Below are 14700 nucleotides of genomic sequence, written 5' to 3'. Positions count from 1 at the left end.
ATTTCAAAAAAGCAATTTTTGAATTGTTCCTTTAAAATCTAGCAAAAGCCCAAGTTCCAGATGTATTTTCTTCCTTTTTGTTTTTAATAAAATTTACTTTTTTTAAGAACAGGATTGGATTTTTGGTGTCCTAAGAGGTTTGTGCCTATGAGGGTACCCCACAGGGAGGAATTCCCACGTGCTCCTTCCTGGGTTCAAGGGGGTTTTTGCACTTGGGTGGTGGCAGTGTTTACCAAGCCAAGGTCAGAGAAAAGCTGTAACCTTGGGAGTTAATACAAGCCTGGAGTGGCAAGTATTAATTTTTAAAATCCCTGCGGTCTCTTTGACTGTGTGAAGCCACTTCAGTGCAGCATGGTCAGTCTGCAGGTGGATGTATGGGTGTAGCTTCTCCAGAGCATACACAATGGGGTAACATTCTTTTTCTGAGACTGATCAGTGGCTTTCTCTCTCAGAAAGTTTTTTTGCTGAGAGACACGACAGGATGGAATTTCTGATCTGGGCCTTCCTGTATTAAAACTGCTCCTATACCATGCTTGGACACATCTGTGTTTTCAACGAACGGTAGGCTGAAGTCCGGGGCCCTCAGTACAGGGTCAGATGTAAGGGCTGCCTTAAGCTGGTTAAAGGCTTTTTGACACTTCTCAGTCCACTGAAAGGCATTTGGCTGTTGTTTCCTGGTCATGTCTGTCAATGGGGTGGCAATTTGGCTGTAGTGTGGTACAAATCGTCGGTAATACCTGGCCAAGCCCAAGAAGGATTGGACCTGCTTCTTTGATTTAGGGACAGGCCAATTTTGGATAGCATTTACCTTAGCCTGTAGGGGGTTGATAGTTCCTTGACCCACCTGGTGTCCAGGGTACATTACCCTGTTTAGGCCTATTTGACACTTTTTGGCCTTAAGGGAAGCAGGATTAACCGTTATGTGCTGGAATACAGCTTGGAAGTATTCCAGGTGTTCTGCCCATGAATCTGAGAATACAGCCACATCGTCGAAGTAGGTGACTGGAAATTCCCCAAATCCTTCTAGAAGGTTATCTACCAGTCTCTGGAAGGTGTGGGGTGCATTTTGCAGTGTGAAAGGGAGCACATTAAATTCGTACAGCCCTACATGGGTGATGAAGGCTGACCTTTCCTTGGTGGGGTCATCTAGCAGCACTTGCCAGTACCCCTTAGTTAAGTTTAGACTTAACTGGCACCAAGTTAAGTGGTGGAGATTAATTGGGCACGTCCCAGTTTCTCCAGTAGCTCACCTGTGCATGGCATTGGATAGTTTTCTAGGCAAGTTATGGCATTTAGCTTATGGTAGTGCACACAAAAGTGGATTTCCCCATCTGGGTGTGGGATGCGGGCTCTGGCTGGGGCAGGGGGTTGGGGTGTAGGATGGGGTGAGGCACTTACCTCGGGCGGCTCCCGAAAGCAACCTGCACACCCCTCTGGCAGTGGTTCCTAGGCAGGGGTTGCAGGGGGGGGTCTTTGCACCCCGCTTCCTGTAGGCACAGCCCCAGTTGCTCCCATTAGCTGTAGTGCCAATGGCAGAGTTGGCACTTGGGGTGGGGGCCGCGTGCAGAGATACCCTCCTCCAAGGGAGCCACAGGGATATGCCAGCTGCGCTGTGTGGAGCGAAGGCGGGCAGGAAGCTGCTTTAGCCACAGTGTGCTGCTGGTGGGGGGCCTGGGCCCTTTTAAATCACGCAGGGGCTGCAGGCGGGGCCGGGGAACACTCTGGGGGAAGTGTGCGGGGGCAGCAGGCAGGGCCGGGGGAGAGACCTGGCCCCAAACATTTGTGGAGCCAGGTCCCAGGCCCCGAATATTCCTGGAGCCCAGGGACCACAGCTCCATACAACTCCTTGCCCCCCAGTAAAGAGGAGGAAGGAAACAGACAGAAACAGACAGCCATGGGGGGAGGTGGCAGTCTGTGCTTATTTCTCCTGGTGCCACGGGGTGGTGGATGCCCTGTGAGGGGCACTCAGAGAAGGTTGCTATGAGATCTAGCATGACCCTCTACCCCGTTGCCAGAGGATACAACTAGGAGACACGCAAACCCCCAGCTGGAGCAACAGGGTGGCAGCAAGCCCAGAGCTGGGGTATTTGCCTACCAGCGGGGAGGAGATAAGGATGTATGGATGGCTAGATGGGTGGAAAGCGGCGATAGATCCCAACTCCACAAGCCCAGGTCCTTGTACCTGAGCTTAAGGAGGAGGCCCAGGAGTTGTTAGCAATACAGGGTCAGTGACACACAGCTTGGTGAGTCCGCATCCATCTTCTAGAGGATAGTGGGGTCGCAGACACTAGCCAGCTCATTGCAATAGACACTGAAGCAAAAGATTTGTTCTGACAGTGACTTTCCTGCAGCATTGCTGCAGCAGGTAGGGTGACCAGATGTCCCAGTTTTAGAGGGACAGTCCTAATATTAGGGGCTTTTTCTTTTACAGGTATCTATTACCCCCCACCCCTTGTCCCAATTTTTTACACTTGCTATCTGGTCACCCTAGCAACAGGACTGGGGTGTTCTAGCCTGGGGCAAATGGGACATTGTGTGTGTGTGGCAGCCGGGGTGGGGAGGGGCTCTGGTGAGCAGCTCACCGAGCATGGCCTCACCTGCTGACCATGCCTGAGACAGCAGCCCCATGGGCAGGGACCTGCCCTCCACCCAGGAGGTAAAGGCTAGGGGGTCCATCCTTCCCCAACCCCCCTGACCCAGGTGGGGAAGCAGCACAGGGGGCTGCAGCTGGATGCCAGTGTTTCCATGGAGAGCAAGGGTGCTGCAGACCCACCAGGCTGCAAGGTACCAATCCCTGCACTCTCCTGGCAGCAGGGCCCCGGCCTCGGCACCTCCCAGCGCATCCATCCCAGGCTGCAGCCCTACAAGCCTGTCTGTGGCTGGCTCTGCCCTCTGTGTCCTATGCACCAAGCTGTGCTGTGCCCACATGGCACCATGCGCCCTACCATCTTCTCTGCCCTGGGCCTGGCACCTCTCCCTGGGCCCTTCCTTGGGCAAATACTGGGTGCACCCTGAGGGATGCTTTTCTAGTGTGCGGCAGCCCCCTATAGTGGCTGGTCCATGGAAAAGAGCCTATGAATGTGCTGGCTAATGGGGTTGTTCCTTCGGCTCAGAGGCAGCAGCCTGTGCTTTGGTGCTGAAGGCCCAGGAGTCAAACCTGCCCAGCGGCCTATGGAGAAGGTTTCTAGATCCCTCCAGCATGGTAGCTGCTCCAGGCCCAGGCAGTAGGGTTCAGCCTCCCTCTCCAGGAACAATGACTCACCTCAAGGTCAGGCGGTACCAGGCCCCCTGTTCATACCACACCCGGGGGCTCCCTGCTTGTCCCAGAGCCACTCTCACACCCTGCTTGGAGCCCAGAGGGGACCTGCCAGGGAAGGGCACTTAGTCCCCTGCTACAGGTTGGGGCTGCCTTGGGGCTTTGTAAACCCTCCCTGGCCACACGGAGTCCCCACACCAATGGGCCTCAGGGCCAGCCCTATGTCTCCCTCCGACTGGGAGGGAGACCCCCAAGCTGCCCTCCCCCAGCACACCGGCTCCTCCTCCACAGCCACCAAGTTTTGCCAGGCCCCAGGGGTGCCAAGCACCAAACTTTCCCTCTCCACTGGGCGAGGGCCCCAGACTGTGTCAAGTGAGGTCCCGCCCAGGCTGGATCACCTGGGCAGGTGGTCTTGAGCCCTCTCTCCGCCCCGAGCTACACATCCCCCAGGATGTGCCAGGCCCCAGCCCCCCACCACTGGGTTACAGAACTCCCCAGGCTGTGCCAGGCCCCAGCTCCCTGCCACTGGGCTATATACCCGCCCAGGCTGTGCCAAGCCCCAGCCCCCTGCAACTGGGCTACATACCCCTCTAGGCTGCGCCAGGCCCTGTGGCCCCCATTCCCCAGGCTGTGCCAGGCCCCGAGGGCCCCGTTCCCCAGGCTGTGCCAGGCTTTGAGGCCCCCACGCCCAGGCTGGATCATCCAGGCTGTATGTGGCACTAAGCCCCTCTCTCACTGGGCTAGGTCCCCCCAGGCTGTGCCTGGCCCCGGGGACCCCCTCGCCCACATTGCACTCACTCAGGCGGGTTTCATGGGTTTATTGCCCTGGCTGCTCTCCCTCCCCCTCACTTCTGGACCTTGCCCTGAGCCGCCACAGCCTCCATGGCCTTGCGCACGGTCTCCTCGTCGCCCAGGAACTGCATGGGCTTGGTGGGCTTCAGGCTCTCGTCCAGTTCGTACACAATGGGGATCCCGGTTGGCAGGTTCAGCTCCATGATGGCGGCGTCGGACATCCCTGTGGGGAGAGCAGGCGGGGGTCAGACAGCCTGTGGCTCCTGCTGCCTCCCTTGCTGCCCACTGCGACTGCCCCAGCGCAGAGACACCAGGCCCTTTCCCACTGCAGAGCGACACGGTTACAGCACCTCCTGCTGGCGGGGGCAGAAACACAGCCAGTGGGGTAGCAGTGCCAGCTGTGGGGGGAGCCCCCTTGCCACTCCAGCCCCAGCCTGTCCCAGCAGGGGGCGCTGTGGATGCGGGGCAGGGCGCTGGTTGTGTGGGAAGCTTCCAGCCACTCCAGCCCCAGCCTGTCCCAGCAGGGGGCGCTGTGGATGCGGGGCAGGGCGCTGGGTGTGTGGGAAGCTTCCAGCCACTCCAGCCCCAGCCTGTCCCAGCAGGGGGCGCTGTGGGGCGCCCCCTGAGGAGCTGCCCCACATCTCTCAGGCTGGGTCATGTGACTCCGTCTGCCTGCGTCTGAAAAAGCTCCTTGGAATCCCTCAGTGACCTTTTGGGCCGGGGCTCAGAAGCCAGGGAAACCGAATCCCAGCGGGGGTTGGGGAGGTGGCTGGTCAGTGTGTAACCAGAGCCTTGAAATGTGATGCCCGCCTCAAAATAGCAAGCACCTTCTGCGGCAGCAGGTCACGGAGCTGCCAGCTCCTACTCCCCACCACCCCGCACCAGGCTCACTTGGGCCTTGGATGCGCGGCGCACCAATCCTGGGCTGCACCTGCACTGAGGCTGGGAGTTGCTCACTGTGGGTGCTGCACCAGGGTCCTCACCTGCCCGCTGATTAGACCTCCCAGCCCTGGACCGTCAGCCCCATGTTACAGTGGGGGAAACTGAGGCACAGAGAGGGGTGGGGGAGTTGCCCCCCAGACTCCTGATGCCCATATTAGACTCCCTCCTGCCCATATCTAGCTACAGGTCCCAGGGTGATAAGACCTGTTGCCCCTACGGCCCACCCCAGCTGGCTGCTGAGTGGCTTAGAGCCTTTAACCAAATCAGGTTTGGGGGAGGGATCTTGGGGACACCTCCCTGCTAGGTCCCTTCTAAGCACACTGCAGCTCCTTCCCTGGCACTCCCTGCCCCCCTGGCAGAGCGGTCTCCTGCCCGCTGGCTGGGAAACCAGCCCCCACAGCTCACTGGTAGCCCTGCTAATCACCCTGAGGACCCTCTCTTCTGGCTGTGCAGCCCCAGCCCAGAGCAAGGCGACAGGCAGTGAATTTCCAGGAGGCAGATGGGGACCCGTTTCGCCCCCATGTCCCCAGTAACAGACGCCAAGGCTAGAGGGAACGAGCCCCAGCGACCTTACAAAGGGCGCATAGCTGAGAGAGCACAGGGCCTGGCACCCGGCCCAGCTAAAGGTCACCCGTCAGCAATAGCTCTGCACCGGGGCCCAGCCTGTCTGCTCCAGGACCCTGAGCTCACAACCGCCCCATGGGCCTGCTGGGCCTCTCTCCGGGGTGGGGCCTCTAAGGCCAGGAGGGCATAGCCCTGGGCATTGGGCAGTCACTAGGGATCTCTGCAGCAGGGGCTCTCGGGGCAGCCACCGGGCAGAGCACAGGGTGTGCCGTCATGGGCTGTGCCCCAGCTCGAAAAGCCCAATGTGGAGCCCCCCCAGCTGGGGGACTAGGTGGGGGGCAGGGGGCTGTACCCTCCAGGTGCTTGACGATGCCACGCAGGCTGTTCCCGTGGGCGGCGATCAACACCCTCTTGCCAGCTTTGATTTGGGGGACGATCTCCTCATTCCAGAAGGGCAGGGCACGGGCGATGGTGTCTTTGAGGCTCTCGCACGTGGGCAGTTCCCCAGGCTTCAGGCCTGCGTAGCGCCTCTCCTGTGGGGCAGGGAAACACCCTGGTAGCACTAGGGACACAAGCCCCACTTGCCCCCAACACTCCCTCTCCAGCCCAGGGACAGGTGCGGGGGGACAATTGGGCTGGACACTGGGTAACAACGAACATTTTAACGTGGGAGGGGAGTGGGGCTCCCCCCCCAGCCTTCCTTGGGCTCAGCCAGAGGCAGCGGAGTTGCTAATCAGAACCAGAGCTGGGCTCAGCCCAGAACCCAGAGGGAGCCTGTTGCTGGAAGGGGCTGGATTATAAGGGTCGCCTCGCTAGCCCCTTCCCACAGCATATGAGCTCCCCTCCCCCACCACACACAGCACCCAACGCCCCACCCAGATTGGCACCCCGGGGCCCACACTGCCCTGTCCCCAGCTTCACTCCCAGAGGCAGATCCGGCCTGGTAGCTTCTGGCAGGGTGGGATCCCAGCTCCTCCCCCAACTTCAACCACACAGCAGGAATTAGCCAGACAATGGCCCGAGCAGACTATTTACTGTGCAGGGACAGGCTGGCTGGGGCCATCACCCACCCTGGGTGTGTGTGAGGGGGGGGCTGTGAGATGGGCCAGCTGTGCCTGAGAACAATGAATCAGCCTGACCATCTTGCCCAAGGGGTGGGGGGGTTCACTGCCCCCAGCCTGATGCCCCCCAGCACTGAGACAGGGACCCTGAGGGGCTTCCCCAGAGAGCTCTCTCAGGAGCCACGGGGCTGATGCCCACCCTGAAGGCCCTGTGCCCACTGCAGGAAGCTGTGTGGGTTAATGCCTGCGGCCGGGTGAGGGCTTCATACCACAGACCCAGTGTCTGTGCCAGGAGAGGTCGGGCAGCAGCTGCAGCAGCCCAGGTGCTTGGTGAGAGCCTCAGGCATCTCTCTGCACTGTGATCAGGTCTCTACCACAGAGGTGGGCAAACTACGGCCCATGGGCCACATCCAGCCCTCAAGACCATCCTGCCTGGCCCCTGAGCTCCCAGCCGGGGAGGCTCGCCCCTGTGGCTGCGAGCTATTGCCGCTCTGAGTGGCATGGTAATGGGGCAGCGGTGCAGGGGTTGGGTAGCAGGTCCCAGGGGGCAGTCAGGGGACAGGGTGCAGGGGCGGTTGGATGGGGCGGAGGTTCTGGGGCTGTCAGGGATCAGGGAACAGGGGTGGTTGGATAGGGCATGGAAGTCCCGGGGGGCCTGTCAGGGGGCAGGAGTGTGGATAGGTTGGGGTAGTCAGGGTACAGGGAGCAAGGGGGGTTGGATAGGGGGTGGGATCCCGGAGGGGGTGGTTTGGGGTGGAGGGTCCCAGGAGGGGGCAGTTAGGGGATGGGAAGTGGGAGGGTGCAAATAGGGGGTGGAGGCCAGGCTGGTTGGGGGCCACAGCCTTCCCTACTCAGTCCTCCATATAGTTTCTCACCCTGATGTGGTCCTCGGGCCAAAAAGTTTGCTCACCCCTGCTCTACCATGTCCTGGGAGGGAGAGGCCTGGGGTCCAGTGTTGGGCGAGCGTGTGCCCTCCTGTCCCTACCCCTCCATTGCTCCCCAGATCCTTGTTTGTTTAGCAAAAAGCCCTGTTTCCCCCCGCCGAGCACTGGCTCAGCAACCCCAGCACCTGCTGCCCCTGCCTGTGGTGTCAGCCTGCTGGGAAATGGATGCTTCCGTCTGCCTCTCCTGGTGCCACCCTGCCCCAGTGCAGCTGGCTGGGCACGCCCTAGCCCTCCCCGGGGTACCAGGCTGGGCATCCTCCCCATCTTCCCCCCAGGATGCTGAGCAAGACATCAGGCTGGAACTCGCTGCCCCCTCATCTGGCACTCGCCCAGCTCACACCCCCCCGCTGGCCTCCCCTGTCCCACCCAGCCCCCAGGGAACCGGACTAGCCCCCCCACCCCTCCTTCGCTGAGTGCCCAGTAGCGCCCCCTAGTGCCCTCCCCTCCAACCCAGGCACCTGGTTGCCCCTCCCCGGGGTGCCTGGCCGGCACTCACCTTGCTGATGACTTGGTAGTAGAGGTGCTGCTCCTCCATGGGAGGCGGGGGAATGTCGTAGGAGCGCCGCCAGATCTTCACCTGCTCCTCGCCGTGCTGGGCGGCGGTCTCGGCCTTGTTGAGGCCGGTCAGGCCCCCATAGTGGCGCTCGTTGAGGTGCCAGGTGCGCACCACAGGCAGCCACATCTGGTCAATGCCGTCCAGGATGGCCCAGAGGGTGCGGATGGCCCTCTTGAGCACCGAGGTGTAGCAGACATCGAACTCGTAGCCCGCCTCCCGGAGGGCCTGGGCCCCACGCCGCGCCTCCTCCACCCCCTTCTCGCTCAGGTCAGCGTCGAACCAGCCACAGAAGCGGTTCTCCTGGTTCCAGGTGCTTTCGCCGTGGCGCACGATCACTAGCCGGTGGGTCGGCATCTTCGGGGCAGGAAAGGCAGAGTGCCTGGAGAGCCCAGCTCTGTGGCAGCTGCAACAGCACCTCCCTATGGCCCTGTGTGCCCCTTTTATACCCCCCCAGCCCAATCAGCACCCACTCCGGGGCAGACGGACAGCTGCAGGCAGCCAGTTATGGCACTGCTGGGAGGGCAGTCCCCCCCCCGGGCTCCAGTAACAGCCAGGCCAAGGGCTCCCTCCCCCGCCCAGGACAGAAATAGCCCGGAATTGGGCAGCCTTATGACCTCGGATGTTGGAGCCACTCGGAAGAAGGGGCTGGGCCCAGGGCCTGGCTCCAGAGTAACACTCCGGGCTGGGGCCAGAGAATGGTTCAAGCCAGAGCTGCTTCTTCAGCTCGGGAGTGTCACTGGCCTCTGGGCCTCTTGGAAGAGGTGGCAGTGGGGGCTGCAACAGGCGGGGGAGCCAGTCTGCCTCGCCCACGGACGTGCCCTCCCGCACCTTGGCGCCCAGGCGGAGGAGCCACTCCCCAAGGCTGGCATGGCTTGCACAGCACCACAAGGGTCACAGCACCAGGGTGGGAGTAAGTGGGGGCATGTGGAGGAAGGGGCTGGGCCCGCCCCTGACATGCACCTGGGGACTCAGGCTCTCCTGACACTCAGCCAGTTTCTACTGCTGGTAAGAGCATTGCCGGAGTTTGTCTGTGCCAGGAGGTCTTGGGTGTCACTCCCCAGTGGGCAGATGACATGGGCAGGCTTCTGCCCTCCCCAGCCCATCTCTGTATTTGTCTATACCCTGTGCCCACGACGCCCACTCCCTGCCCACTGCAGTGTCACTCCTGTGGGTGACTGGAGGGTGAGTGCAGTGTCGGGGGGGGGGGGGGGGACATGGAGGACAGGAAAGTATGGCCCAATGGTTAGCGCACTAGCCTCGCATGTAGGAGACCTGGTTTGAGTCCCCATCTGCCACAGACTCTGTGTGACCCTGAGCAAGTCACTTAGCCTCTCTGGGCCTCAATTCCCACCTGCTCAGTGGGGACCCCAGCCTGGCTTGCCCCGTGTGGGTGTGTGAGGACAAATCTAACTATGAGCTGCTCCCGCTTATTGGCCCGGATGAGCCCCCAGCTGAGTGCAGAGCCAACTCTTGGCTGATCTGAATTGTAAGGAATTCAGAGCTCACCTGTGCACCAGGGCTCTGCCCTGCTATGTAGCATCCAGGCAGGGGCACCTGTCACCCTGATGCCAGAGCAAAAGGGGCTGGCTTGAACCTAGGCAAGGGCTCATTTCTCCAACACCCTGCAGGGGCAAAACAGAGGGGCCAAGCAATATGTCCCTTCCAGCTAGCTGCTGGCCTGGAATCCAGCTTGCGGGCGGAATTCTAGCTTTTCTGCAGTGTGAGGCCAGACCTGACAACTCCACGGGTGACACCCCTGATGAGTCACTGAGGCCCTCAGCCCGCTGGGGTCCTGGGCTGGCTGAAGGACACTAAGCGGGATGAGTTAGCCAGGTGATGCCCGCGGTGGTATCTGAGTGGGTGTATGCTGGACGGTACGTGGAGGGCATGGGGTGGATGGAGGTTCCTGGTGCTGGGGGTTGCATGGTGGGTTTCTGGGGGAGCTCAGCAGGTGGGCACTGAACAGTTAAGTATGGCTATAAGTATCACCAGCAGCACTGTGTCCACACGAGGAGTCGTACTGGTATAACTCGTACAAAAATCACACACACACCCCCGCCCCAGTTGTGCAAACACTGTGTTGCACAGGCCTGAGTCCTGGGAGCATGAGGACTGCTGGACGGGGTAGCGCCACGGGTCCATCCGCTCAGGATGGGGTCTCTGACGGTGGCCAATGCCAGGGGCTCGGCAGAAGATGCAAGAGCCCCCTCTAGTGGTCCAGTGTGATTCTCCAGGCCAGGTTTATTCCTGGCCCCAGGCAGGTTTGTGTCCAGTAGCCAGAAGGTTTATATTTCTCATATAACCAAACAAATGATCCTGGTGTAGCTAATGTAGCTGGCTGTTGCCACATGACATGAGCTCGTGTCTATCCCCTTATCGGGGACCTGCCTTTTCATATGCTACTGTCATTCTCACGAGGAGATCATTTCATTTCAACACACAGCAAATTTTGCTTCTACTTTGACTAGAATCTCGGTCACTGCCTGGAATTCACTGTCCAGGTACATTCCCACGAACCAAGTAACACACAGGGACTTTAGGTTTCACTGCAGCCTATAGGTAGCCTAGAACCAGCCGCTGTAAGTTAGAGCAGGCAGGGGTCTTTTCACCCCCCAACCTGAAGAATCTTGATGTCAAAGCTGGCATTAAAGACCCTTTTCTTCTGGATCTGGCCCAGTGACTCTAAACCTTGGCATAAAGCGCCAAGTGGGGGAGACGTCCTAAGGCAGGGGTGGCCAACTTGAGCCTGAGAAAGAGCCAGAATTTACCAATGTACATTGCTAAAGAGCCACAGTAATATGTCAGCAGCCCCCCATCGGCTCCCCCTCCACCTGTTCCCAGTGCCTCCCACTCACCGGCAGCCCCACTGATCAGCACCTCCTCCTCCCTCCCAGCACCTCCTGATCAGCTGTTTCATGGCATGCAGGAGGCTGGGGGGGGGGGGAGATGAGGGAGGAGCAAGGGCACGGCCAACTCAGGGAGGGGGCAGGAATGGGGGGAGTAGGGGCAGGGCCTGTGGCAGACCCAGAGGTTGAGCAGTGAGCACTCCCCAGCACATTGGGAAGTTGGTGCCTGTAGCTCCAGCCCTGGAGTTGGTGCCTAGACAAGGAGCCGCATGTTAACTTCTGAAGAGCCGCATGTGGCTCCGGAGCCCCAGGTTGGCCACCCCTGCCCTAAGGTTTCTATATTGCTATTCGAGAAAGACACAAATAACTTTCTAATAAACATCCCAAGTGAGTTGTTATGAGCACTGTACTAGGTGCCCAACAAGCAGTTTAGTTATGAAAAAGGTTACTTTGGTCCAACCCCCCCCCAACCTTATTAAATGGATGTCATGAAAGCAGTTACTGACAAAATTAAAAATCAATCAACAACAAATGTAAAATGGGGTGGTTGACAGCAATGAATATAAATGAGACATTATGAAATGCAGGTAATTGATAAGGGAAGCTAAAGGTATCAGTGGGAAAAGCCCTGCAGTCAGCTGGGTTAAGAACAAGAAGGAATTTGTAAAGCTATAACAGGCATGATACAAATCCCAGCAGTGGTATCAATCTGTTATTAGGTGGAGATGATAAACAATTATCTCTCGGCTCTTTCCCCAAGCCCCTCCCTGGGCTCACTTATCTGCAAACTCTTCCCCCCTTTCCCACAGCTCTGCAGAGTGCTTTTCTACTCGTGTACCAAGTGACCCCTCCCAGAACTTTCTCCCTGGAGGTGGGCCTCCATCTTCAGCTCCCCAGCAGCCTTTCCCACAGGCTCTCCATGTCTCTGTCCTCCAGAATCCCCATCGCCAGGCTGCCTCCCAGGGGGTCTTGCTTTTGTGTCAAGGTTCATCACAGGAGTTCACTCCACCCACGCTTCACTTGCCTAGCCCTTTGCCAGAACTCATAGATTCATAGATATTTAGGTCAGAAGGGACCATTATGATCATCTAGTCTGACCTCCTGCACAATGCAGGCCACAGAATTTCACCCACCACTCCTAAAAAAGACCTCACACCTATCTCTGTGCTATTGAAGTCCTCAAATTGTAGTTTGAAGACCTCAAGGAGCAGAGAATCCTCCAGCAAGTGACCCGTGCCCCATGCTACAGAGGAAGGCGAAAAACCTCCAGGGCCTTCCAATCTGCCCTGGAGGAAAATTCCTTCCCGACCCCAAATATGGCGATCAGCTAAACCCTGAGCATATGGGCAAGATTCATCAGCCAGATACTACAGAAAATTCTTTCCCAGGTAACTTGGATCTTACCTCATCTGAAAACCCATCACAGGCCATTGGGCCTATTTACCATGAATATTTAATTACCAAAACCATGTTATCCCATCATACCATCTCCTCCATAAACTTATCGAGTTTAATCTTAAAGCAAGATAGATCTTTTGCCCCCACTACTTCCCTCGGAAGGCTATTCCAAAACTTCACTCCTCTGATGGTTAGAAACCTTCGTCTAATTTCTAATCTAAATTTCCTAGTGGCCAGTTTATATCCATTTGTTCTTGTGTCCACAGTGGTACTGAGTTTAAATAATTCCTCTCCCTCTCTGGTATTTATCCCTCTAATATATTTATAGAGAGCAATCATATCTCCCCTCAACCTTCTTTTAGTTAGGCTAAACAAGCCAAGCTCCCTGAGTCTCCTTTCATAAGACAAGTTTTCCATTCCTCGGATCATCCTAGTAGCCCTTCTCTGTACCTGTTCCAGTTTGAATTCATCCTCCTTAAACATGGGAGACCAGAACTGCACACAGTATTCCAGGTGAGGTCTCACCAGTGCCTTATATAACGGTACTAAAACCTCCTTATCCCTACTGGAAATACCTCTCCTGATGCATCCCAAGACGACATTAGCTTTTTCACAGCCATATCACATTGGCAGATCATAGTCATCCTATGATCAACCAATACTCCAAGGTCCTTTTCCTCCTCCGTTACTTCTAGTTGATGCGTCCCTAGCTTATAACTAAAATTCTTGTTATTAATCCCTAAATGCATGACCTTACGCTTCTCACTATTAAATTTCATCCTATTCCTATTACTCCAGTTTACAAGGTCATCCAGATCCTCCTGTAGGGTATCCCTGTCCTTCTCTAAATTAGCAATACCTCCCAGCTTTGTATCATCTGCAAACTTTATTAGCACACTCCCACTTTTTTGCCCAGGTCAGTAATAAAAAGATTAAATAAGATTGGTCCCAAAACTGATCCTTGAGGAACTCCACTGGTAACCTCCCTCCAACTTGACAGTTCACCTTTCAGTAGGACCCGTTGTAGTCTCCCCTTTAACCAATTCCCTATCCACCTTTCAATTTTCCTATTGATGCCCATCTTATCCAATTTAACTAATAATTCCCCATGTGGCACAGTATCAAACGCCTTACTAAAATCTAAGTAAATTAGATCCACTGCGTTTCCTTTATCTAAAAAATCTGTTACTCTCTCAAAGAAGGAGATCAGGTTGGTTTGGCACGATCTACCTTTTGTAAAACCATGTTGTATTTTGTCCCATTTACCATTGACTTCAATGTCCTTAACTACCTTCTCCTTCAAAATTTTTTCCAAGACCTTGCATGCTACAGATGTCAAACTAACAGGCCTATAATTACTTGGATCACTTTTTTTCCCTTTCTTAAAAATAGGAACTATGTTAGCAATTCTCCAATCATACGGTACAACCCCTGAGTTTACAGATTCATTAAAAATTCTTGCTAATGGGCTTGCAATTTCTTGTGCCAATTCTTTTAATATTCTTGGATGAAGATTATCTGGGCCCCCCGATTTAGTCCCATTAAGCTGTTTGAGTTTCGCTTCTACCTCAGATATGGTGATGTCTACCTCCATATCCTCATTCCCATTTATCATGCTACCATTATCCCTAAGATCCTCTTTAGTCTTATTAAAGACTGAGGCAAAGTATTTGTTTAGATATTGGGCCATGCCTAGATTATCCTTGACCTCCACTCCATCCTCAGTTTTTAGCGGTCCCACTTCTTCTTTCTTTGTTTTCTTCCTATTTATATGACTATAGAACCTTTTACTATTGGTTTTAATTCCCTTTGCAAGGTCCAACTCTACTTGACTTTTAGCCTGTCTCACTTTATCCCTACATATTCTGACCTCAATAAGGTAGCTTTCCTTACTGATCCCTCCCTTCTTCCACTCCCTATATGCTTTCTGCTTTTTCTTAATTACCTCTCTAAGATGCTTGCTCATCCAGCTTGGTCTACAACTCCTGCCTATGAATTTTTTCCCCTTTCTTGGGATGCAGGCTTCCGATAGCTTCTGCAGCTTTAATTTAAAATAATCCCAGGCCTCCTCTACCTTTAAACCCATAAATTCTTCAGTCCAATCCACTTCCCTAACTAATTTCCTTAATTTTTGAAAGTCAGCCCTTTTGAAATCAAAAACCCTAGTTGCAGATTTATTTTTGTTAATCCTTCCATTCAATTTGAACTGAATTAGCTCATGATCACTTGAGCCAAGATTATCCCCTACAACCATTTCCTCTATGAGGTCCTCATTACTCACCAAGACCAAATCTAAAATGGCATCCCCTCTAGTCGGTTCAGCAACTACTTGCTGAAGGAA

General features: G+C 55.9%; 1 protein-coding gene across 1 annotated transcript; it reads right to left on the bottom strand.

Annotated features, from left to right (window-relative positions):
- Positions 1–4065: 4065 nt before the first annotated feature.
- Positions 4066–10821, bottom strand: LOC311513522 (phosphoglycerate mutase 2). The gene is made up of 3 exons (XM_084615414.1): positions 8056–10821; positions 5907–6087; positions 4066–4271 (listed from the first exon to the last, which is right to left on the bottom strand). The coding sequence occupies exons 1-3, from the start codon at positions 8467–8469 to the stop codon at positions 4102–4104; spliced, it is 765 nt and encodes a 254-aa protein (XP_084471540.1). The 5' UTR covers positions 8470–10821; the 3' UTR covers positions 4066–4101.
- Positions 10822–14700: the final 3879 nt, after the last annotated feature.

Source organism: Lepidochelys olivacea (assembly GCF_965140295.1).
Source record: "Lepidochelys olivacea isolate rLepOli2 genome assembly, chromosome: 26".
Lineage (NCBI taxonomy): Eukaryota > Metazoa > Chordata > Testudines > Cheloniidae > Lepidochelys > Lepidochelys olivacea.
This window is presented reverse-complemented; position numbering and strand designations above follow the sequence as displayed.

Bases quoted from the DNA above. Each gene is read 5' to 3' on its own strand.
- LOC311513522 (XM_084615414.1), bottom strand. From the start codon at position 8,469: ATGCCGACCCACCGGCTAGTGATCGTGCGCCACGGCGAAAGCACCTGG. The intron at 6,088-8,055 runs GTGAGTGCCGGC...CCTGCCCCACAG, and splicing joins ACTACCAAGTCATCAGCAAG to GAGAGGCGCTACGCAGGCCT. The intron at 4,272-5,906 runs GTACAGCCCCCT...CTCTCCCCACAG, and splicing joins CATCGTCAAGCACCTGGAGG to GGATGTCCGACGCCGCCATC.